The 22,657-nt window shown below is 40.2% G+C and overlaps 1 protein-coding gene across 2 annotated transcripts; it reads left to right on the top strand.

Annotated features, from left to right (window-relative positions):
- The first annotated feature begins 9,663 nt into the window (after positions 1 to 9,663).
- On the top strand, positions 9,664 to 22,390 carry LOC132866061 (sodium/potassium-transporting ATPase subunit alpha-1). 2 transcript variants are annotated; one of them, XM_060898623.1, is made up of 22 exons: positions 9,664 to 9,768; positions 9,920 to 10,033; positions 10,138 to 10,197; positions 10,452 to 10,655; positions 10,876 to 10,989; positions 11,073 to 11,207; positions 12,551 to 12,668; positions 15,301 to 15,569; positions 17,292 to 17,600; positions 17,772 to 17,906; positions 17,993 to 18,185; positions 18,603 to 18,778; positions 18,867 to 19,003; positions 19,096 to 19,246; positions 19,343 to 19,511; positions 19,585 to 19,739; positions 19,835 to 19,958; positions 20,871 to 21,016; positions 21,131 to 21,261; positions 21,772 to 21,873; positions 22,004 to 22,095; positions 22,214 to 22,390. In XM_060898623.1, exons 1-22 carry the CDS (start codon positions 9,757 to 9,759, stop codon positions 22,240 to 22,242), a joined length of 3,075 nt encoding a protein of 1,024 aa, XP_060754606.1. In that variant the 5' UTR covers positions 9,664 to 9,756; the 3' UTR covers positions 22,243 to 22,390. The 2 variants fall into 2 exon arrangements, with proteins under 2 accessions (XP_060754606.1, XP_060754607.1); XM_060898624.1 differs by having other exon boundaries at positions 9,670 to 9,768; positions 9,923 to 10,033.
- Positions 22,391 to 22,657: the final 267 nt, after the last annotated feature.

Raw genomic sequence — 22,657 nt, 5'->3', positions numbered from 1 at the left:
TGATTCTTGCACATTCCGGGTGTATTAGCTTTCGAATGCAGTTCAAATGTAGTTGGAACACAGTAGGAATACCTAGAATGCAGTAAGAATATTAAGAATGCACTTTGAATGCCGTACAAGTGCAGTTCGATTGCTGCCCGAATACCACCCGAAGTCTGGTTGGAAGGTGCCTCGAATGCTGTATGAATTCATCTCAAATGCAGTCAGAAGGCTCCCGGAATAGCCACCAAATATGTTTCAAACATCTAAGAATTCAAAAAGAATGCAGCTCGAATACATAGAATGGGCTTCGAACCCGCCTCGAATGATTCTTGCACATTCCAGGTGTATTAGCTTTCGAATGTAGTTGGAACACAGTAGAAATACCTAGAATGCTGTTAGAATGCAGTATGAATATTAAGAATGCACTTCGAATGCCGTACGAGTGCAGTTCAATTGCTGCCCAAATACCACCCGAAGTCTGGTTGGAAGGTGCCTCGAATGCTGTACGAATTCACCTCAAATGCAGTCAGAAGGCTCCCGGAATAGCCGCCGAATATGTTTCAAACATCTAAGAATTCAAAAAGAATGCAGCTCGAATACATAGAATGGGCTTCAAACCCGCCTCGAATGATTCTTGCACATTCCAGGTGTATTAGCTTTCGAATGTAGTTGGAACACAGTAGAAATACCTAGAATGCTGTTAGAATGCAGTAAGAATATTAAGAATGCACTTCGAATGTTGTACGAGTGCGGTTCGATGGCTGCCCGAATACCACCCGAAGTCTGGTTGGAAGGTGCCTCGAATGCTGTACGAATTCACCTCAAATGCAGTCAGAAGGCTCCCGGAATAGCCGCCGAATATGTTTCGAATATCTAAGAATTCAAAGAGAATGCAGCTCGAATACATAATGTACTTCGAGCCCGCCTCAAATGATTCTTGCATATTCCGGGTGTATTAGCTTTCAAATCCAGTTCAAATGTAGTTGGAACACAGTAGGAATACCTAGAATGCAGTAAGAATATTAAGAATGCACTTCGAATGCCGTACGAGTGCCGTTCGATTGCTGCCCGAATACCACCCGAAGTCTGGTTGGAAGGTGCTTCAAATGCTGTACAAATTCACCTCAAATGCAGTCAGAAGGCTCTCGGAATAGCTGCTGAATATGTTTCGAACACCAAAGAATTCAAAGAGAATGCAGCTCGAATACATAGAATGGGCTTCGAACTCACCTCGAATGATTCTTGCACATTCCGTGTGTATTAGCTTTCGAATGCATTTGGAACACAGAATACCTAGAATGCAGTAAGAATATTAAGAATGCACTTCGAATGCCATAAGAGTGCGGTTCGATTGCTGCCCGAATACTACCTGAAGTCTGGTTGGAAGGTTCCTCGAATGCTGTACGAATTCATCTCAAATGCAGTCAGAAGGCTCCTGGAATAGCTGCCGAATATGTTTCAAACATCTAAGAATTCAAAAAGAATGCATCTCGAATACATAGAATGGGCTTCAAACCCGCCTCGAATGATTCTTGCACATTCCAGGTGTATTAGCTTTCGAATATAGTTGGAACACAGTAGAAATACCTAGAATGCTGTTAGAATGCAGTAAGAATATTATGAATGCACTTCGAATGCCATAAGAGTGCGGTTCAATTGCTGCCCGAATACCACCCGAAGTCTGGTTGGAAGGTGCCTCAAATGCTGTATGAATTCACCTCAAATGCAGTCAGAAGGCTCCCGGAATAGCCACCAAATATGTTTCAAACATCTAAGAATTCAAAAAGAATGCAGCTCGAATACATAGAATGTACTTCGAACCTGCCTCGAATGATTCTTGCACATTCCGGGTATATTAGCTTTCGAATGCAGTTCACATGTATTTGGAACACAGTAGGAATACCTAGAATGCAGTAAGAATATTAAGAATGCACTTCGAATGCCGTATGAGTGCGGTTCGATTGCTGCCCGAATACCACCCGAAGTCTGGTCGGAAGGTGCCTCGAATGCTGTACGAATTCTTCTCAAATGCAGTCAGAAGGCTCCTGGAATAGCCACTGAATATGTTTCGAACACCAAAGAATTCAAAGAGAATGCAGCTCAAATACATAGAATGGGCTTCGAACCCGTCTCAAATGATTCTTGCACATTCCGGGTGTATTAGCTTTTGAATGCAGTTCAAATGCAGTTGGAACACAGTAGGAATACCTAGAATGCTGTTAGAATGCAGTAAGAATATTAAGAATGCACTTCGAATGCCGTACGAGTGCGGTTCGATTCCTGCCTGAATACCACCCGAAGTCTGGTCAGAAGGTGCCTCAAATGCTGTACAAATTCACCTCAAATGCAGTCAGAAGGCTCCCGGAATAGCCGCCAAATATGTTTCGAACATCTAAGAATTCAAAGAGAATGCAGCTTGAATACAGAGAATGTACTTCGAATGTAACATGAATGTCCTGAGTGTACCAAGAATGCCACCGGAATGGTCCCTGATAGGGTATAAAACGCTGCCCAATCTAGCAATTTCATCAGTCTCAGCCCAGACACCATAGAGTATGGACCCCCTGGACCATGTTGCTTTGGTCCAGATTGCTGTCCTCCAGCAAGACCTGCTTGAAAGAGATGTGAAGGAGGCTAGAAGAAGAAACATTAGGAGGAGAAAACCCAGAAGGTGTCAAACCCGACCATGGCCGCGGCCAGTGGTGGAGTTCTTGGCCTTGGCTCCCTTCTTCCTTAGCGGCATGACATGGGAAATTTTTTTAACTTTTTAAAACAATGGACAAAAGGTTGATGTTGAGCAGGCGACTCCTCAATGCAGACTGCAGTTCCAGTGGCAGCTAGCCACGTTTTTATGTGATTCGGTGATGTTCTGAATCACGTCCGGACTCATTCGAGGGCCAATCGGGACGTTCTGACTGCATTCAACATCTATTTGAGTGGCAATCGAAATATTCAGATGGCATTCGAAGTGCATTCCAGCTGAACTATTTTAATATCGAAATAGATTCCGGCAGCAATCGAGATGCACTTGAGGTGCATTCCGGCTCATTCGAGGCACATTCGGGACATTCTGGCAGGATTTGAAGTAGCTTGCCATTTTGATTTTTCCCTCAAACTTGATCAGAATGTTTTGAATGCCATAAGAATATTTAGAATGCAGTTAGAATACATTTTGAATGCCGTTCGATATTTCTCCTCTTCGAATGCACCTCGAATGTTTTGAGCATGAGCAAAACATTTGGGCCGGCCACAAGAATGGGCCTGATTGTTTGGAATGCACTCAGAATGCAGTCAGAATTTTTAGAATGCACTTCAAATATCCTGGAATATACAAAGAATTTTTATTCCGACGGCATTCCGGCTCATTCCGCCTCTAGTGTGACTACCCTATTAATCAGAGGTGGACAAAGTACCCAACTTCATTACTTAAGTCAAAGTACAGATCCCACTGGTCAAATGTTACTCTGATACAAGTGAAAGTTGTCCAGTCAAATTTTTACTTAAGTTAAAGTACTGAAGTACTTGCTTTTAAAAATACTTAAGTATTAAATGTATATTTTGTCAACTCATCGTTGTATTATTGCCACAACACTTACAAAACCTAATGCCATTACCAAAGACAGAAATGTGAATTCACAAAATGAACATGTGCTGTCCCATCATGGTGGTTTAACGTTAAGCTAGCTAGTCAGTGAAACTCCACCTGACATGCTAGCAAACTTTTCAAACTCGAAATCATATTGCTACTAGAAAAGAAAGATTTCTACATTCTGTTTATTTGGCAAGATTATACCAAAATGTATTTCTGAAAGGACTTCAGATAAGTTAACATTATTCATGTTAGCATAACTCCGTTTTTACATGCTAACTAATGGTGTCCAAGTTAACTAGCTATGTGTTAACATTAGCCGTGGACAAGGCGATGGCAACTTGGCAGGCAAATCCATAGAAAGTCATTTGACTAACCAGTCAAAGTCCCTTCCCACGCCATGTGGCCCATAGGGCAGTGCCGATCTCCGTTTCCATAGTCCTCGGCCTCTTGCCTATTACATAGCTAGGGTTACAGTGGGGGGCTAGTCCTCTGATAACCACGAGAGTTTGACTCCCCACTTGCATCTGTATTGCAGTGTGCCTTGCCAGACAGCAGTAAGTACCATTTTTATGATGGTCTTTGGTATGACCTGACCGTGAATAGAACTCACGATCTCCCAATCAAGAGGCGGACACGCTAACCGCGGTTTTTGACTAACCAGACTGCATAGCTTTTGCAACATTATCACTAGCTCTAAAAGCACAGACAACTTTGTTGCAAGCTTTCTCTTGGAATAAAATGTTTACATACATCAATATGCTTCTGCGGGTTGGACGGCGAGTTTTTGTAGGCCGTGATGTGGTTCATTTTCAGCAAACAAAGCAAATATTTAAAATGCAATGAATCTTTATTCCTTTCAGAAAACTGAAACATGGGTTCTAGGTATGGCCATGGGTGTGTGCCCAGAAGAACTGCCTCCTTCCATTCTGTCATCAACTGATTGTGTTCAAATAAAGCTGCTGAGAAATCATTGATCTTGATTTTATACAGTCGATGGACGTGACGTGACCCTAGTGATTACTGATCGGCTGTCTCAGTGTCACTTGCGAAAAAAACAATCCCGTTTTAGAAAAGAAAAGAAAAAAAATCTACTTTCAAAGCTGCTTCATAGTAACAAGTAACGAGGACCTTGACAGAAATGTAGTGGAGTAAAAAGTACAATATTTGCCTTTCAAATGTAGTGAAGTTAAAGTCATAAGTTTCCGGGGAAAAAAAAATACTCAAGTAAAGTACAGATACTCAAAAAGTGTACTTAAGTACAGTACTCGAGTAAATGTACTTCGTTACTGTCCACCTCTGGATTTAGTTAACTTGGTTTACTTAATGTGTTTTCACTCCAGACATCAATTAAATAAGTAATTTAAAGCTGTAATGTCACTGTGTATGGTATTAGAAAATTTGTGGGTGTGATTTTCCAAATGCTAATTAAAATGAACAGCTTTCCAGACCTTTAGAACTTTTGAAGTCCAAGCCTTCTGAATTAATTAGGCATTTCTGGTCTATATTTATGTATATTTTCCTCATGCCATATCACGAAGTCAGTGCTTGGAGGCTCCATACAGAGCTGGTTTTACCACAACCTTGTTATTACTGCAGGGTGTTAACCTGAAACAGCACACAGTCCTAAGAAACCAATTCATAGTCTTGTACAAACAAACATACTTTGAAATAGAATGCATTTTCTTAGAGTACAAAAGCACAGTATTGTCAAATATATCATTATTGTGTACTAAAGAGTATTTCAGTATGGAGTATTGTTTTTCTTTTGATGGTAAGAAAAGTGGGCACTCTCCTGATTTACGATGGTATCATGTGTTTTAGTGATCTGTAACACAAGGTTGTTTGTTTGTTTGTTTGTTTGTTTGTTTGTTTGTTTTTTAACATGGAACATAAGGGTAAAAAATAAGTTATGCTTGTCAAAGACAAGAACACCAGGAGCAGAAAGGATACAAGTAGGAAATTCTGCTAAAGATGAAAAGTGGCAAATTGTGTTGGGAAGGGTGGTGATAGAGTGTGGTAACCTGAGCACACAATTCTCTCTCCTCTGCAGTAGAAGATAACAATGATCTCTTACAAGCAGCAGGCCTGGATCACACAAAAGCCCCAGTGTGGATGACTGACTATGGCCATTCAGAGACTTAGTCCTGACATTCCACTGGGTTATTCTGTGGTATAGAGGATCCATTGTTTAGCTATTTGTGCCTCATGGTTATGTGTCAAACTTATACATAAACAACTCGAATGAAATTAAAGGTACTGACTGCAAAGTCATCTGAAATTTTCAATTTTTTTATTGTGTATGGCATTTTTCTACAGTATGTCTCACAAGAACAATATCATGGGGACAAAATGTGATCATTTTGATGTACTGAGGGTCGCCTTTCTCCATTTTGGGACCGTTTTCCTCCCTTTTGAGGTAAACAGTATGGCCCTATGGAAACAGCTGAATGCAAGGAGCTTTAACTTATGCCGCTTTTCCACTACCAACGCGGCTGAGTTGGGCTGAGCCGTGCCGTGCTGAGTCGGGCTGAGTCGAGCTGAGTGGGGCTGTTGGAGTTGCATTTCGACTACAACCGCGCTGAACCGTGCTGGCTGGAAGTGGGTGGACACATTGGGTGTTGTTAGCGAAAGTGGGTGGACGTCACGTGATGTCGTTAGGCGGCGCAAACAGTGACATCAGTGACCTTTTAAGCGGTAGTCTCACGACCCGGATAGTAAACAATAAACATGGAGGACATGGAGTCGTTAGTGTTGCTGGTCTTGGTGCTGTGGCTTGTTGTCACCGACAACGCCAACAGATACTGGCAAGAGCGTATAGATGAGGCGAGGCGCATAAGGCTTCATAATTCTCGTAATTCGTAATTCTCCTTCTTCCGGGTTTACGGTGTTTACAGATCCCAGCGTGCTCGCGGGGCGTGTGTGGGCATGTGAGGACACTCCTCCTCACCAATCAGTGCACAGGGGAGTGTCTCCTCACGCTCCTAGCCCCACTCGGCTCGGTTTGGCTCGCTTCAGCCCTACTCCAAAACCGTGCGAGTTTTGGGGGCTGAGCAGGGCTGAAGCAAGCTGAGTCGTGCTGTTCTTAGATAGTCGAAACGCAAGCCGTGTCGGGCTGAAGTGAGCTGAAGCGAGCTGAAGTGAGCTGAAAAAGGGTAGTGGAAAAGGGCCATTATTATCATAACTATGGAACTGCGTCACACCAAGATGGCGACGCACGGAAAACATTGTGACTCTGCATCGACCTCAGAGGGTTTTGAGTCGCAGGGATGTAATTTGTGATTGACATTTGCGAATAGATCCGCAAAACAAAAGACAAATATATCTTTTCTCTGTTACTGCTTTTGTGTTATCATTTCTTTCTCTGTAAGATAAAAACATTAGGTGTATAACTCCATACTTGCTACCATAGAGTTGACCCCATGCATTCTAAGGCTAAGATAGCTATAAGCGCTAGCTAGAATGATTTAGTTATCTGTTCAGATAAATGACATGTCATCTAACCTTGCTCTATCTTACAGTTGCACTCACTAGGCAAGCTTTCCTTTTCTTTTCCGCTGGCTTTTAGCTGACGGGAGAGCCGAGTCCGCCATGTTTGCCCACGGCGACTTGTTTTGGTTAAAAATAGGTCAGACATGCCCTACGGTGGTCAGGTGATATTGTTTCTCACTTGCTTCGGCAATCTCCAGAATCATAAAATGCGGGACGCTTTTTATTTCCGCAAAACATTTACACATAGGATATACCGGTATGGTGTGTGCAGCCGCGAAACGTCTTGAAAATCCAACAGCAACAGAAATGGAACATTTTGCCCAGAATTCAACTTTGCAATCAGAACCTTTAAATAAATGGTAGCTGTATTTTATTTGATACCACTGTTGCACATAATTTTAATTTGTATTCTAAACCTATTCAAATATCTACTTTGGGTTACTCTTCCCCTCCCCCCACTTTGTTAAGCAAAATGTGTTACATGCCTTATAAAAAAGGTTCAAAGTTTCTTTGACATAACAACGCAGGTTCACTAATTTAATTACCATTCCATTATTTGATAAAATCCCTGAATAACACAAATTCAAACAGAAACAACAACGTGGAATATTTATTTGGGTGTCTGATCTGCTGCCACCACCCTTCCTCTTGGTTAGTTCTCTGTTTCTGAAATTTCCATCCGGTGCATGTATGACCATGTGACTAAAAGAGAGATACTGTACATAGAGACAGATCGATCTCTCCAGGGTCCTATAAAAGCTTTTCTTGTTGCTGTTGATTATTATCACCAGTCACTATTGATGAATGTTAATTTCAGGGTTGGGATTAGGATTTGAAGTGAATGAAGTTCATTTTGATGAAGTTCACTGATGGAGACTTGAGTGTAAGACTGTTCATGGCAATTGTAGTCCTAAAGGTTTTTCTTTATTCATACAATGTTCATAATTGGCATTAGTAAATGTATACTTCTATAAATTAAAACACACTTTACTTTTAAGGAGAATAGGTACAATGTTCTATTCCAGAACTGGTTAGATACCTACCAAGCCTGCATTATTATTATTATTATTATTATTATTATTATTATTATTATTATTGGCGGCACGGTGGTGTAGTGGTTAGCGCTGTCGCCTCACAGCAAGAAGGTCCTGGGTTCGAGCCCCGGGGCCGGCGAGGGCCTTTCTGTGTGGAGTTTGCATGTTCTCCCCGTGTCCGCGTGGGTTTCCTCCGGGTGCTCCGGTTTCCCCCACAGTCCAAAGACATGCAGGTTAGGTTAACTGGTGACTCTAAATTGACCGTAGGTGTGAGTGTGAATGGTTGTCTGTGTCTATGTGTCAGCCCTGTGATGACCTGGCGACTTGTCCAGGGTGTACCCCGCCTTTCGCCCGTAGTCAGCTGGGATAGGCTCCAGCTTGCCTGCGACCCTGTAGAAGGATAAAGCGGCTAGAGATAATGAGATGAGATTATTATTATTATTATTATTATTATTATTATTAACTCATCTGCAGTGAAATTCTTGTGTTCTTGAATGTACTGTTACATGTCTTGTCTGTGTCACTTGCTTGCATAAAACTGGTTCTTCCACTATAAAGGCCCTCATGCTCTCTCAGGAAGTTCCAGGTTAATGAATGTTGGAGTTTTACGAGAGGAAGGAGTAGTGTTTATTAAAATGTAACTCTGTGGTACAGTGCCTATTTTAATCGTTAACATGGCGAAATGTTCAACACGGATTTTTTAAAAGGTGCTCTCAAAGACAAGCTGATAGCATTTCAGCCAACTGAGTGGCCATTGTCTAGATTCCATTCATATGTACACACTTCAGACATGCTTCAATTTTTGCAATACTAGATACTAATTCAGTAATACTGAGTTTCTTCAGGTATCTTATATGGTAGACTTATAAACGGTGGGAGAGATGTTTCAGGCAAATTCACATGCAAATTGATGTTTTGGCAGCCACATTTATACTGTGCTGAAATGAATGTGAGAATCGTGGGATTGTGGGAAGGACATCAGATTTACTGTTCTTATCTCAAGCTATTCTACACCATCTCACAACAAATAGCCAGCCATTTACAAAACATGATCTAGGCGTAAAAATCCCTGGTGACTTTACAAATTCTCTGTGAGCCAAGGCAGGCTTTCACTATTTGCTATTAAAGCTTTTTGATCCTCAACTTTAATTATAGCTGTGATTATGTTGAAAATTTCCAGAGATAGTCTTAAGAGTGTTTCCCTAATATTCCTGAAGAAAAAGTCTAAATAAAGAAGAAACAGCAGTTAAGTACAAGCAATATAGTACACTCAATATATAGTTGTGTGTGTGTGTGTGTGTGTGTGTGTGTGTGTGTGTGTGTGTGTGTGTGTGTGTAAATGATTTACAGACTCTTTGGTAAATAGCACTCCATAAAACTAGGTAGGTTTTACACCAAAGGACTTTGGATGTCCTTTGCTCATGTTTGTCATTGAACGTTCAAACGTGGAAATGAAGGTTAAATAGATCATAAATTATACAATTTAAAAAACCCACATCTGCCAATCCTGTCCCAGTTTACTCAAATCTCCTCCCCTGCCAACAGGTGAACCAGTGGGATATAAAGGTTTGCAAGCCCATTGTGGAACAGCAGGAGCTGTCTCCAGAGGATCGAAATAGGAAAAGCCCTGCTGAACATTGAATAAATTAAAAAGACAAAATGGGATTTGGTGTAAGTGTTCAAAACTGCTTTGATGAGTTGATGTTTCTTCTTTCATGTACATGAGTTTTGATATTTCTAATATGTTTGGTGCTTTGGTAATATTGTAATCCATTTTATCTGACTTTATTTGAGTGTAAAATTCTTGCCACATTTTGCACAGAAGGGCACCGATAAATACAAATTAGCAGCAACCTCCGAAAATGGGGAGAAAAAGAAGAAAAAGGGGAAAAAGCAGGAGAAGGACATGGATGAGCTCAAAAAAGAAGTCGATCTGGTGAGAAATTCTGCCTTACAATTTAAAAGTCAGAAAACTAAAGATAAATGTGATAAATGCTCATTTTTACTATTTTTGTTATGTCTTCATATTTTTCCCTGAAGGATGATCATAAGTTGACCTTAGATGAGCTTCATTCCAAATATGGCACTGACCTTGACAGAGTAAGTAGAGGTTAGGTGTCTTACACCTATAAATAAATAAATAAATAAATAAATACATTTTTGCTTGTACACATGATAATATAATCTGTATTTTTATAAGAAAAGTCTTAAAACATGTTAAAATATTCAATGCTGAAAGGGCTGATTATTTCAGAACACTAATAATAGACTAACTGTTGTGTGTTATATGAAGAATACTACATTACAAATTTTCCAGTAACAGATTTCTAACATGATTTTTCATTTTGTGCAAGGGTTTGAGTGTTTCTCGTGCAAAAGAGATTCTGGCACGTGATGGACCCAATGCTCTGACACCACCTCCAACAACCCCAGAATGGGTCAAATTCTGCAAACAGCTCTTTGGTGGATTTTCCACTTTACTGTGGATTGGAGCTATTCTTTGTTTTTTGGCATATGGAATCCAGGCTGCCTCAGAAGATGAACCAGCAAACGATAATGTAAGAAAAATAAATGATGCCTACTCTTTGAAAATGTCAGTGGTGTCTACTTACACAGTATCTAAATAGAACACCTTTGTTTTGTCCCCTGCACCTTCTACTTAACCCAAACCCCAAACCATCTCTCTCTCTCTCTCTCTCTCACACACACACACACACACACACACACACACACACACACACACACACACACACACACACACACACTTTTTCTCTGCAGCTATATCTTGGAATTGTCCTATCTGCTGTTGTAATGATCACTGGATGCTTCTCATACTATCAAGAGGCTAAGAGCTCAAAGATCATGGAATCCTTTAAGAACCTTGTCCCTCAGGTATAAACATAAATTATTATTATTCCACTGAGAAAGTGGACAGAGGTCATGTTAACACTTATAGACATTTTTCTGTTATTTAGCAAGCTCTGGTTGTCCGTGATGGTGAGAAGAAGAGCATTAATGCTGAGGAAGTAGTGGCTGGTGACATTGTGGAGATTAAGGGTGGTGACAGAGTCCCTGCTGATCTGCGCATTATCTCGGCACATGGATGCAAGGTGACATCATTAAAACCCTTGCAAAGTACTATGTTGACGAATTAACCTAGAAACACTGAACTTCCAGATTTATTTCCATCATATTTGTAAACTTCTAACTCCATACATTTAAAATTCTGTTGCAGTACTAATTATCTCATTTGACTGACGAGTGATTTAAAATAAGTGTCGCTATTTGACAGAAATAAGCCAATTTCTCTTTGATTTGCTCACCTTCCTCGATGTTGCACAAACAGTGAAAGACTGACAAACTTAGTTTAGGGTTATTATTGCACCCAGTGGTCAAAATGGGAACTACCATTCCATCCATTTTGGCATGTCACTACAGTGACGTTGCGACCCTGTAGAACAGGATAAAGCGGCTAGAGATAATGAGATGAGACTACAGTGACGTGGCCGCTCTGACGGCTTCACCCATCAAAGTCTCTAGGGAACATTACAGTAGTGATTTCCTGTTGCCTTCTGCTGGATTATTATAGAGGTTTTCTCCTCTCAACCATTCACACTCACACCTATGGACAAATTAGAGCCAGCAATTAGCCTAACCTGCATGTCTTTGGACTGTGGGGGAAGCCAGAGCACCTGGAGGAAACCCATGCAGACACAGGGAGAACATGCAAACTCCACACAGAAAGGCCCCCATTGACCATGGGGCTCAAACCCAGAACCTTCTTGCTTTGCTAACCACTACACTACCATACTGCCCTTTTTTATCATTATAAGGGTAAAATTCTCACTTCACCATGACCACTCTATGAACAATTTCAGTGGACTGTGTTCCTGCCAAGATCTTGTTTTATAGCAAATCATCAGAATTAAATCTAATACATTTTCACAAAAAAAGACAAAGTCTAAGTGCAGAATGTGTCTCTAATGTTCAGATCAATTTCTTTCTTACAATCTTTTCTTACAATCTTCAATTGTAAGATGGCAGGAAAGAGATAAACGGGGGTTATGGTGTGAATAATGTCTGTATATCATGAATATTTGTGAAATACATCTTTGCCACACAAAGCCTGAAAAAAAGAAGAAAAAGAACTCCCTTTTAATTGGTACCTTGACCATAGTTAAACAATGCTATGTTTAAAACCACTCAAAACAAGCTGCTAGACAATATCATGGTTGACTGTTTGTTGTGGAATATCGACTGCCCATTACTCTAAAAATTAATGAGATAATAACCTGTAATTACAAGTGGGATTGCCTCTCAGCTTAATTTTGTTTGACGGTATGTCATTATTAGTGCCATCCTGCGCCAACAAAATATATGGTCACAAGGCCCTGGCTTCTTGCAAAATGCTTATTTTCATTTTTCTAATAAACTTAATTTGCTCGCCTTTCAGGTTGACAATTCATCCCTTACTGGTGAATCTGAGCCTCAGACACGTAGTCCTGACTTCTCCAATGACAATCCTCTGGAAACAAGGAACATTGCATTTTTTTCTACAAATTGTGTTGAAGGTAGAAAAATAAATTCCTTGTTTGAATGATAACAAATAAGAAATAATGTAAGCCATGTTATATATTATATAATATTACTATTTACAGTACCAGTCAAAAGTTTGGACACACCTACTCATTCATAGGCTTTTCTGTACTTTAACTGTTTTCTACATTATAGAACAATACTGAAGACATCAAAACTATGAAATAACATATGGAACATATATGGATTTATGTGGTTAAAAATAAAAAATATATATGTTTAATGTTTTAGTTTCTTTAAAGTAGCCAGCATTTACCTTGACGATGCTTTGCACACTATTGGCATTATCTTAACCAGCTTCATGAGGGAGTCACCTGGAGTGCTTTTCAATTAACAGGTGCCTCGTCAAAAGTTAATTAGTGGAATCTCTTGCCTTCTTAATGTGTTTGAGATCAAACAGTAAATAATAAAAATACAGTAAATAGCCCTATTTCACAACTGTAGTAATCCATATTATGTCAAAAACCGCTCAACAAAGTAAAGAGAAACAATGTCCATCATTACTTTAAGACACAAAGTGAGATTTTAATTACAACCCTGATTCCAAAAAAGTTCGGACAAAGTACAAATTGTAAATAAAAACAGAATACAATGATGTGGAAGTTTCAAAATTCCATATTTTATTCAGAATAGAACATAGATGACATATCAAATGTTTAAACTGAGAAAATGTATAATTTAAAGAGAAAATTAGGTGATTTTAAATTTCATGACAACAACACATCTCAAAAAAGTTGGGACAAGGCCATGTTTACCACTGTGAGACATCCCCTTTTCTCTTTACAACAGTCTGTAAACGTCTGGGGACTGAGGAGACAAGTTGCTCAAGTTTAGGGATAGGAATGTTAACCCATTCTTGTCTAATGTAGGATTCTAGTTGCTCAACTGTCTTAGGTCTTTTTTGTCGTATCTTCCATTTTATGATGCGCCAAATGTTTTCTATGGGTGAAAGATCTGGACTGCAGGCTGGCCAGTTCAGTACCCGGACCCTTCTTCTACGCAGCCATGATGCTGTAATTGATGCAGCATGTGGTTTGGCATTGTCATGTTGGAAAATGCAAGGTCTTCCCTGAAAGAGACGTCATCTGGATGGGAGCATATGTTGCTCTAGAACCTGGATATACCTTTCAGCATTGATGGTGTCTTTCCAGATGTGTAAGCTGCCCATGCCACACGCACTAATGCAACCCCATACCATCAGAGATGCAGGCTTCTGAACTGAGCGCTGATAACAACTTGGGTCGTCCTTCTCCTCTTTAGTCCGAATGACACGGCGTCCCTGATTTCCATAAAGAACTTCAAATTTTGATTCGTCTGACGACAGAACAGTTTTCCAATTTGCCACAGTCCATTTTAAATGAGCCTTGGCCCAGAGAAGATGTCTGCGCTTCTGGATCATGTTTCGATATGGCTTCTTCTTTAAACTATAGAGTTTTAGCTGGCAACGGCAGATGGCACGGTGAATTGTGTTCACAGATAATGTTCTCTGGAAATATTCCTGACCCCATTTTGTGATTTCCAATACAGAAGCATACCTGCATGTGATGCAGTGCCGTCTAAGGGCCCGAAGATCACGGGTACCCAGTATGGTTTTCCGGCCTTGACCCTTACGCACAGAGATTCTTCCAGATTCTCTGAATCTTTTGATGATATTATGCACTGTAGATGATGATATGTTCAAACTCTTTGCAATTTTACACTGTCGAACTCCTTTCTGATATTGCTCCACTATTTGTCAGCGCAGAATTAGGGGGATTGGTGATCCTCTTCCCATCTTTACTTCTGAGTGCCGCTGCCACTCCAAGATGCTCTTTTTATACCCAGTCATGTTAATGACCTATTGCCAATTGACCTAATGAGTTGCAATTTAGCCCTCCAGCTGTTCCTTTTTTGTACCTTTAACTTTTCCAGCCTCTTATTGCCCCTGTCCCAACTTTTTTGAGATGTGTTGCTGTCATGAAATTACAAATGAGCCAATATTTGGCATGAAATTTCAAAATGTCTCACTTTCGACATTTGATATGTTGTCTATGTTCTATTGTGAATACAATATCAGTTTTTGAGATTTGTAAATTATTGCATTCCGTTTTTATTTACAATTTGTACTTTGTCCCAACTTTTTTGGAATCGGGGTTCTCATCTCATCTCATTATCTCTAGCCGCTTTATCCTTCTACAGGGTCGCAGGCAAGCTGGAGCCTATCCCAGCTGACTACGGGCGAAAGGCGGGGTACACCCTGGACAAGTCGCCAGGTCATCACAGGGCTGACACATAGACACACAACCATTCACACTCACATTCACACCTACGGTCAATTTAGAGTCACCAGTTAACCTAACCTGCATGTCTTTGGACTGTGGGGGAAACTGGAGCACCCGGAGGAAACCCACGCGGACACGGGGAGAACATACAAACTCCACACAGAAAAGCCCTCGCCGGCCACGGGGCTTGAACCCGGACCTTCTTGCTGTGAGGCGACAGCGCTAACCACTACACCACCGTGCTGCCGGAATCGGGGTTGTAATTTAAAAAAAATTTTGAATTAGAAGGTGTGTCAAAACTTTTCACTGGTACTGTATACTATATAATATTATATTTTGTTCTCAGGTTCTGCCAGAGGTATCGTCATCAACACAGGTGATCGCACTGTGATGGGTCGAATTGCCACCCTGGCCTCAAGTCTTGAGGTTGGACAGACACCCATTGCCAAAGAGATTGAACACTTCATCCACATTATTACTGGTGTGGCTGTTTTCCTTGGTGTGTCATTCTTCATCTTGTCCCTTATTCTTGGATATGGATGGCTTGAAGCTGTCATCTTTCTTATTGGAATCATTGTTGCCAATGTGCCTGAGGGTCTGCTTGCAACAGTAACTGTGAGTAAATATAGAATTATAAATCACTTTCAGTCATACTTAAGCATGTCTAAAATAAGTCTATTTTGCTAGAATATGCTACAAACAATATCTTGTGTACAAAATATATGCTTTCATGTGGTAACCTTTTTAGTTAGGAAACCTTAAAGGGCTGATGACACGAACATGACTCTATGCAATTTCTTAAATAAACTATACAACATGGCAAACATGTTAGATTTCTGTTATAATTACGTGAAAAGAAGCTGTTGTTACGCGAATATCCAACTTTTAATTGCACAGCGCAAGAAAACTGGGTCCGTGGCTCGCAGTCATGTTGTGACGTCAGCGGAAGAACACGCTGCGGTTCACTGGCTGTTCTACTCTGGTTCTACTCAATGGAAATGGCGCATGAAAACGCCGGTGAACTCTCTAGTGCTAGCTCTTCCTCTTCTGGGAGTCTAGAATTGTGTTGATCTCTTCCGAATAGAATCTATGATAGCCTACCCTCTTTACCCTTTGCCTCTCGTTGCTAGGCGGCAGTTACATGAAAGCCGCAAGCTTTCACAAGCAAATACATGACTGATATCACGCCGACTTTATGATTACATTTATGATTATCATGTAGAATCTATAGCTCTACGTACCTTTATCTTATGTCGTTTCACAACACATGTTCTGACAGGAGGACTGTCTTTGGATCCGGCATAGCTACTAGTAGACCCCCTCCAGAATACTGGCAGTGTTGCCAGATTGGGAGGTTTCCCGCCCAGTTGGGTGGTTTCAAGTGCATTTTGGTGGGTTTTGAACATATTTTGGGCTGGAAAACGTCAGCAGTATCTGGCAACAGATACTGCTGACGTTTTCCAGCCCAAAATATGTTCAAAACCCACCAAAATGCACTTGAAACCGCCCAACTGGGCAGGAAACCTCCCAATCTGGCAACACTGTGTAGGCACTGCTGATGGTAGTAACACACGTTTGTGCTGAACTGAACACCCAAGAGATTCTTTTAAGCTGGGAAGGGTGTCAAAACAATCCAAATCGAAGTGTTCAGAGCACAGGACGTATGTTGGTGAGGGCTCCCACTTGTCACGAGTGCGCCTGACTTGCTTCACCCACTTCGCATGCAGCTCGGGATCTCTGGGAAACTTGAATAAACTTACCCCATCCTTGTGGGTTTTGGAGCAAAAGCCGGCAACACAACGCGAAGGCATAATATATATATATATATATATATATATATATATATATATATATATATATATATATATATATATAATGTCTAATAAAAATACTAATAATGATAAACTGAACACCTGTCGCATCAACAACAAACTGGTAAGTTAGGAGGAAGGTTCTTTCGCTGACGTCATATAGCTCCTCCTCCTCTTTCGTCTCCTGGGTGCTGCAGCCCCGTCAAATTTGCCCAAATAGCCACGTTTTTTATCATAACTTGTAAAATAGGCGCCTTCGTGAATTAATATATGGATCATCGGGAATTACTTTTTATGTTATAAAACATCACCAAAGATGTCAAAAACGTGTCATCAGCACTTTAAGTGAATGTCATTCTTCAGAATGGACTTAATTTGGAAATGCATAGATTAACATATGTTGTCTAATATCCTCTATTAATGTTTTTCACATTTTGAGAAGCTCTCAGCACTCAGATGTAACCTCATTCAACTTTTTAAACTAAATAAAACTCAAAAAGCATCAACACTTTTCTGCTTCAAATAGGTGTGTCTGACTCTAACTGCCAAACGTATGGCGAAGAAGAATTGTTTGGTGAAAAATCTAGAAGCAGTGGAGACACTTGGCTCTACCTCTACCATCTGCTCAGACAAGACAGGAACTCTGACCCAGAACCGTATGACTGTGGCACATATGTGGTTTGACAACCAGATTCATGAAGCAGATACCACAGAGAACCAAAGTGGAACCGCTTTTGACAAAAGCTCTGCCACTTGGTCTGCCCTTGCTCGTGTAGCTGGTCTATGCAACCGTGCAGTCTTCCTTGGAGATCAAGCCAATGTTCCTATCCTTAAGGTGTGCCATACTATAAAATCTCCTCTCATTGTTTTTTCTTATTATTAAAAAAATCTATTTTTTAACTAACCCATCAGATATTGACCATATTACTATACTATAATGAGATCAAAGAAGTATTGTTTAAAGGCAAATATTCTATTATAAATCTAATGGCTTATGCTCTTACAGAGAGAAACTGCTGGTGATGCATCAGAGTCTGCTCTGCTGAAATGTATTGAACTCTGCTGTGGTTCAGTGAAGGAAATGAGGGACAAATACCCAAAGATTGCTGAGATCCCTTTCAATTCGACTAATAAATACCAGGTACTTATGTTATGCATTCTGTCTTTCATAGATAAAAAGCAATTGTAAGACAATTGTGAGTCCTAACATCATCTGATTGTCCACAGCTCTCAATCCACAAGAACCCCAACTCTTCAGAGACAAAGCACTTGCTCGTAATGAAGGGAGCACCTGAGAGAATCCTAGATCGGTGCTCAACTATTGTGCTTCAAGGAAAAGAACAACCACTAGATGATGAAATTAAGGATGCTTTTCAGAATGCTTATGTTGAACTGGGAGGTCTTGGAGAAAGAGTATTAGGTAGGTCACACTGTGTGGATGGTATAACAGTGGATGGTTACTTCGCTCCTTTAAGAATTGGCCTTCTTCTGGTAGAAAAGACAGACTATGCTATAACTTAACATAGTAAGACATGATGGCACATTGGGCAGTATTTACACCTCACAGCTCCAGGGTCCCTGATGTGAGCTTGAGTTCAATCTTATGTCAAGTTTTGTTGTCCTCCTGTGTTCATATATGCTTCCTCTCATTCCTCCCACCTTTGAAAAAATATGAAGTTAATAGACTGAATCTAAATTGTCCCTAAGTGTGAATGTGTGTAAAAATGAATGTGCTGGATCCAACATGACCCTGACCAGGATAGAGCAGTTACTGAAGATGAATAAATTCATTAATGAGAACTAAAGAAATGAATGAATTAATTGTATTCTTTTGCAGGTTTCTGCCATTACAGCCTTCCTGATGATCAGTTTCCTGAAGGCTTTGCATTTGATACTGATGAAGTGAACTTCCCCACTGAGAACCTGTGCTTTGTTGGACTCATGGCCATGATTGATCCTCCTCGTGCTGCTGTACCTGATGCTGTGGGCAAGTGCAGGAGTGCTGGAATCAAGGTGCAGCTTCTCATATTGTCAATGTATGTTTGACAACATTAGATGATTGATTTTCTCTAGAAGATCTGAAATATTTTTGCTTTTCCAGGTCATCATGGTTACAGGAGATCACCCAATTACTGCTAAAGCCATTGCTAAGGGTGTGGGTATCATCTCTGAAGGCAATGAGACTGTGGAAGACATTGCTGCTCGTTTAAACATTCCTGTAAGCGATGTCAACCCCAGGTAATTGCAATACTTTGGAATAATGTGTCTAAAACATGTCTGAAGTGTTCAAAAGTTGTTTAGATAGCAGCTGAAGCAACGCTTTTTTACAGGGATGCAAAGGCTTGTGTGGTCCATGGTGGAGATTTGAAGGACATGACCACAGAAAAACTGGATGACATCCTAAGCCATCACACTGAGATTGTGTTTGCCAGAACTTCTCCACAGCAAAAATTGATCATTGTTGAAGGTTGCCAGCGACAGGTACAGTTAATACAGTGCAATCAACTTTCTTTCAAAATTTTGAACATTGCTATTTCAGTTACTTAATTTGAACATCTTTTTTTGTTTTGATTACAGGGTGCCATTGTGGCTGTGACTGGTGATGGTGTGAATGATTCTCCTGCCCTGAAGAAGGCCGACATCGGTGTAGCAATGGGTATTGCTGGATCTGATGTCTCCAAACAAGCTGCTGACATGATTCTCCTGGATGACAACTTTGCTTCTATTGTTACTGGAGTTGAGGAAGGTAGGAATAGCTAGCAAACTATCAGGTTAAGAGTATTAATCTGCACTTTGCTAAAATGTTATTCTGTCTCCAGGCCGTCTGATATTTGACAACTTGAAGAAATCTATTGCATACACCCTGACCAGCAACATTCCTGAGATTTCCCCCTTTCTGCTCTTTATTATTGCAAACATTCCTCTTCCTCTGGGGACGGTTACCATTTTATGTATTGACCTGGGAACTGACATGGTAAGGTTCCTATCAGAGTAGAAACAGACATGGATACACCCAATTTACATAAGATGATAAAGATGGGATAATTGTAACTTTCACTCATATTTCAGGTTCCTGCTATTTCTTTGGCATACGAAGCTGCTGAAAGCGACATCATGAAGAGACAGCCCAGAAATGCTAAAACAGACAAGTTGGTGAATGAACGGCTTATTAGTATGGCCTATGGTCAAATTGGTAAGAGAGCATTTTCTACGCAAAGAAACCTCTGATAGTCATATACAGTACATCTATATTTTCAACCTACTGTAGACTTACAGTTATACATTTACTTATAGGTATTATACAGTCATATATGTGTTTCAGTAAAAAAAAAAAGTGCAACAAGTGTACCTGTAAGATTACGTGTTCTGGTTGCCACCAAAAGCCACCATATCACCCATCTCTCAATCTCATTGACTGTGAAGCCCATTGTACATGATTTACATGTGTTCATACACATTCAGTGAGTCTTCTTGCCCTGTGGATGGAGATAGAAACCTTCCATCAGGATAAAAATGTTTCATCATAAGAATGAATAACTTTGTATTAATTTGCTCTCTAAGTAGACAAGTGAATTCAAAGCAGACCAGCATCATGACTAAACCACCATTCTTTCCTTTCATGTGAATTTCGGTGCACTTCATAGTTAGACAGTTACATATTGTAGCCCATTTATTGTTATGTATACTTTAAATCCCCTCTACCTGTCTATCAACAGATAGATAATCGAGCACAGCACAACATTGACATGAGTGTGGCACTATATTCAGGCACACTGGTGTTCCTGATGTTTTTAAAGCCTGGACACTTTTAAAGATACGTGCACATCGTAGATGTACAGTTATGATGTGACTCATTTTTTTCAAGTGCAGTGTAAAACTGTCTTCGAGACTTCCTCAGTGTCAGCACTGCTGTTAGCTTGATTTTCTTTGGTTGGCGGCTATTTCTCAACCCACCAGTAACACTGAGGTGTTTACAAACCCAGGAACACTGCAGTATCTGATCCATTCAAGCTAGCTAGTGGGTGGGAATTTACAAATGACCTAATTGGGAGAAAACAAGGTGAAAATATGAATGCTAATTTTATTAATTTTTATGTCTTTATAGGAATGATGCAAGCTACTGCAGGATTCTTCACTTACTTTGTGATTCTTGCTGAGAATGGATTCCTGCCTGCAGACCTAATAGGAGTACGTGTCAACTGGGATGATAAATCTAACAATGATCTAGAAGACAGCTATGGCCAACAATGGGTATGTAATACTTATATGACTGTGAAAAACTAAAGTACAGAATTTACTTTTCATGTATATGACACATTCAAGTAGCCTACACTACATTTTGTCCTTTCTTCATTGCTACTATAGACTTATGAACGAAGAAAAATTGTGGAGTACACATGTCATACTGCATTCTTTGTCAGCATAGTAATTGTGCAGTGGGCAGATCTGATCATCTGTAAGACCAGGAGGAACTCCATCATACAACAGGGAATGAAGTATGTTAATAAAGTAATTTATTACCACAACAAAGAAATGTTAAAATTGTTTACATGTTATGTCGGGCGGCACGGTGGTGTAGTGGTTAGCGCTGTCGCCTCACAGCAAGAAGGTCCTGGGTTCGAGCCCCGGGGCCGGCGAGGGCCTTTCTGTGCGGAGTTTGCATGTTCTCCCCGTGTCCGCGTGGGTTTCCTCCGGGTGCTCCGGTTTCCCCCACAGTCCAAAGACATGCAGGTTAGGTTAACTGGTGACTCTAAATTGACCGTAGGTGTGAATGTGAGTGTGAATGGTTGTCTGTGTCTATGTGTTGGCCCTGTGATGACCTGGCGACTTGTCCAGGGTGTACCCCGCCTTTCGCCCGTAGTCAGCTGGGATAGGCTCCAGCTTGCCTGCGACCCTGTAGAAGGATAAAGCGGCTAGAGATAATGAGATGAGATGAGATGAGATGTTATGTCATTTGCTGTTTTGTATTCTAATCTATTATAATTTCTTTCTTTATTGTTGTTTAGAAATAAAGTATTAATCTTCGGGCTGTTTGAGGAGACTGCTTTGGCAGCTTTCTTATCCTACTGCCCAGGCATGGACATAGCTCTTAGAATGTATCCACTGAAGTAAGTTTGCATTACACATATGTTTATAACACCATAAGTACAGTATATTTGAATGTATATGAAAATAACTTCTTCCTCCATAAACATTGACAGTGTTGTCAGTTATATTACTATTATTCATCCCATTTAGACCAACCTGGTGGTTCTGTGCCTTCCCATATTCCCTGATCATCTTTCTTTATGATGAGGCAAGAAGGTATCTCCTTCGACGGAACCCAGGCGGTAAGAACAAATGACTCTTATGAGTGTGGAAATCATGTGCATTTTGTGACAAATTAACTAATTTGTGTTCCTCTTTTATGTGACTTTTTTTTCTGATGTATATGTTCTCTATTTCTAGGATGGGTGGAAAAGGAGACATACTACTAAGACATACGAGTACCTTCTCAGCTATGCAATTCATGATGGATGCACGGTGCCTCAGAAATAAATGGTCACACAAAATATACACTCTCGATGTTCATTAATTGTACAAATATATGACTGTTATTTTAATAAAGGTGGACCAAGACAGTAATGTTGAAAAATGACTGCTTTCACAATGAATATAACAACAACAACAACAACAACAGCAATAATAATAATAATAATAATAATAATAATAATAATGTTTCCAGTATTTTTTAAAAGCCTAGTTGGCATTAAAACTATTACAAATTATATGAATTGCAGACATGTTCAAGAAATACTAAATAAACATCTCTTTGCAGAAAACTATTGCTATTACAACACATGCACTATATGGCCAAAAGTATGTGGACACCTGACCATCACAACCAGATAC

The sequence above is a fragment of the Neoarius graeffei genome, chromosome 18, assembly GCF_027579695.1.
Source record: "Neoarius graeffei isolate fNeoGra1 chromosome 18, fNeoGra1.pri, whole genome shotgun sequence".
NCBI lineage: Eukaryota > Metazoa > Chordata > Actinopteri > Siluriformes > Ariidae > Neoarius > Neoarius graeffei.
The sequence above is the reverse complement of the archived record's forward strand: the minus strand, read 5'-3'. Positions and strand labels throughout refer to the sequence as shown.

Bases quoted from the DNA above. Each gene is read 5' to 3' on its own strand.
- LOC132866061 (XM_060898623.1), top strand. The intron at 10,034-10,137 runs GTGAGAAATTCT...TTTTCCCTGAAG, and splicing joins TCAAAAAAGAAGTCGATCTG to GATGATCATAAGTTGACCTT. The intron at 17,601-17,771 runs GTGTGCCATACT...ATGCTCTTACAG, and splicing joins CCAATGTTCCTATCCTTAAG to AGAGAAACTGCTGGTGATGC.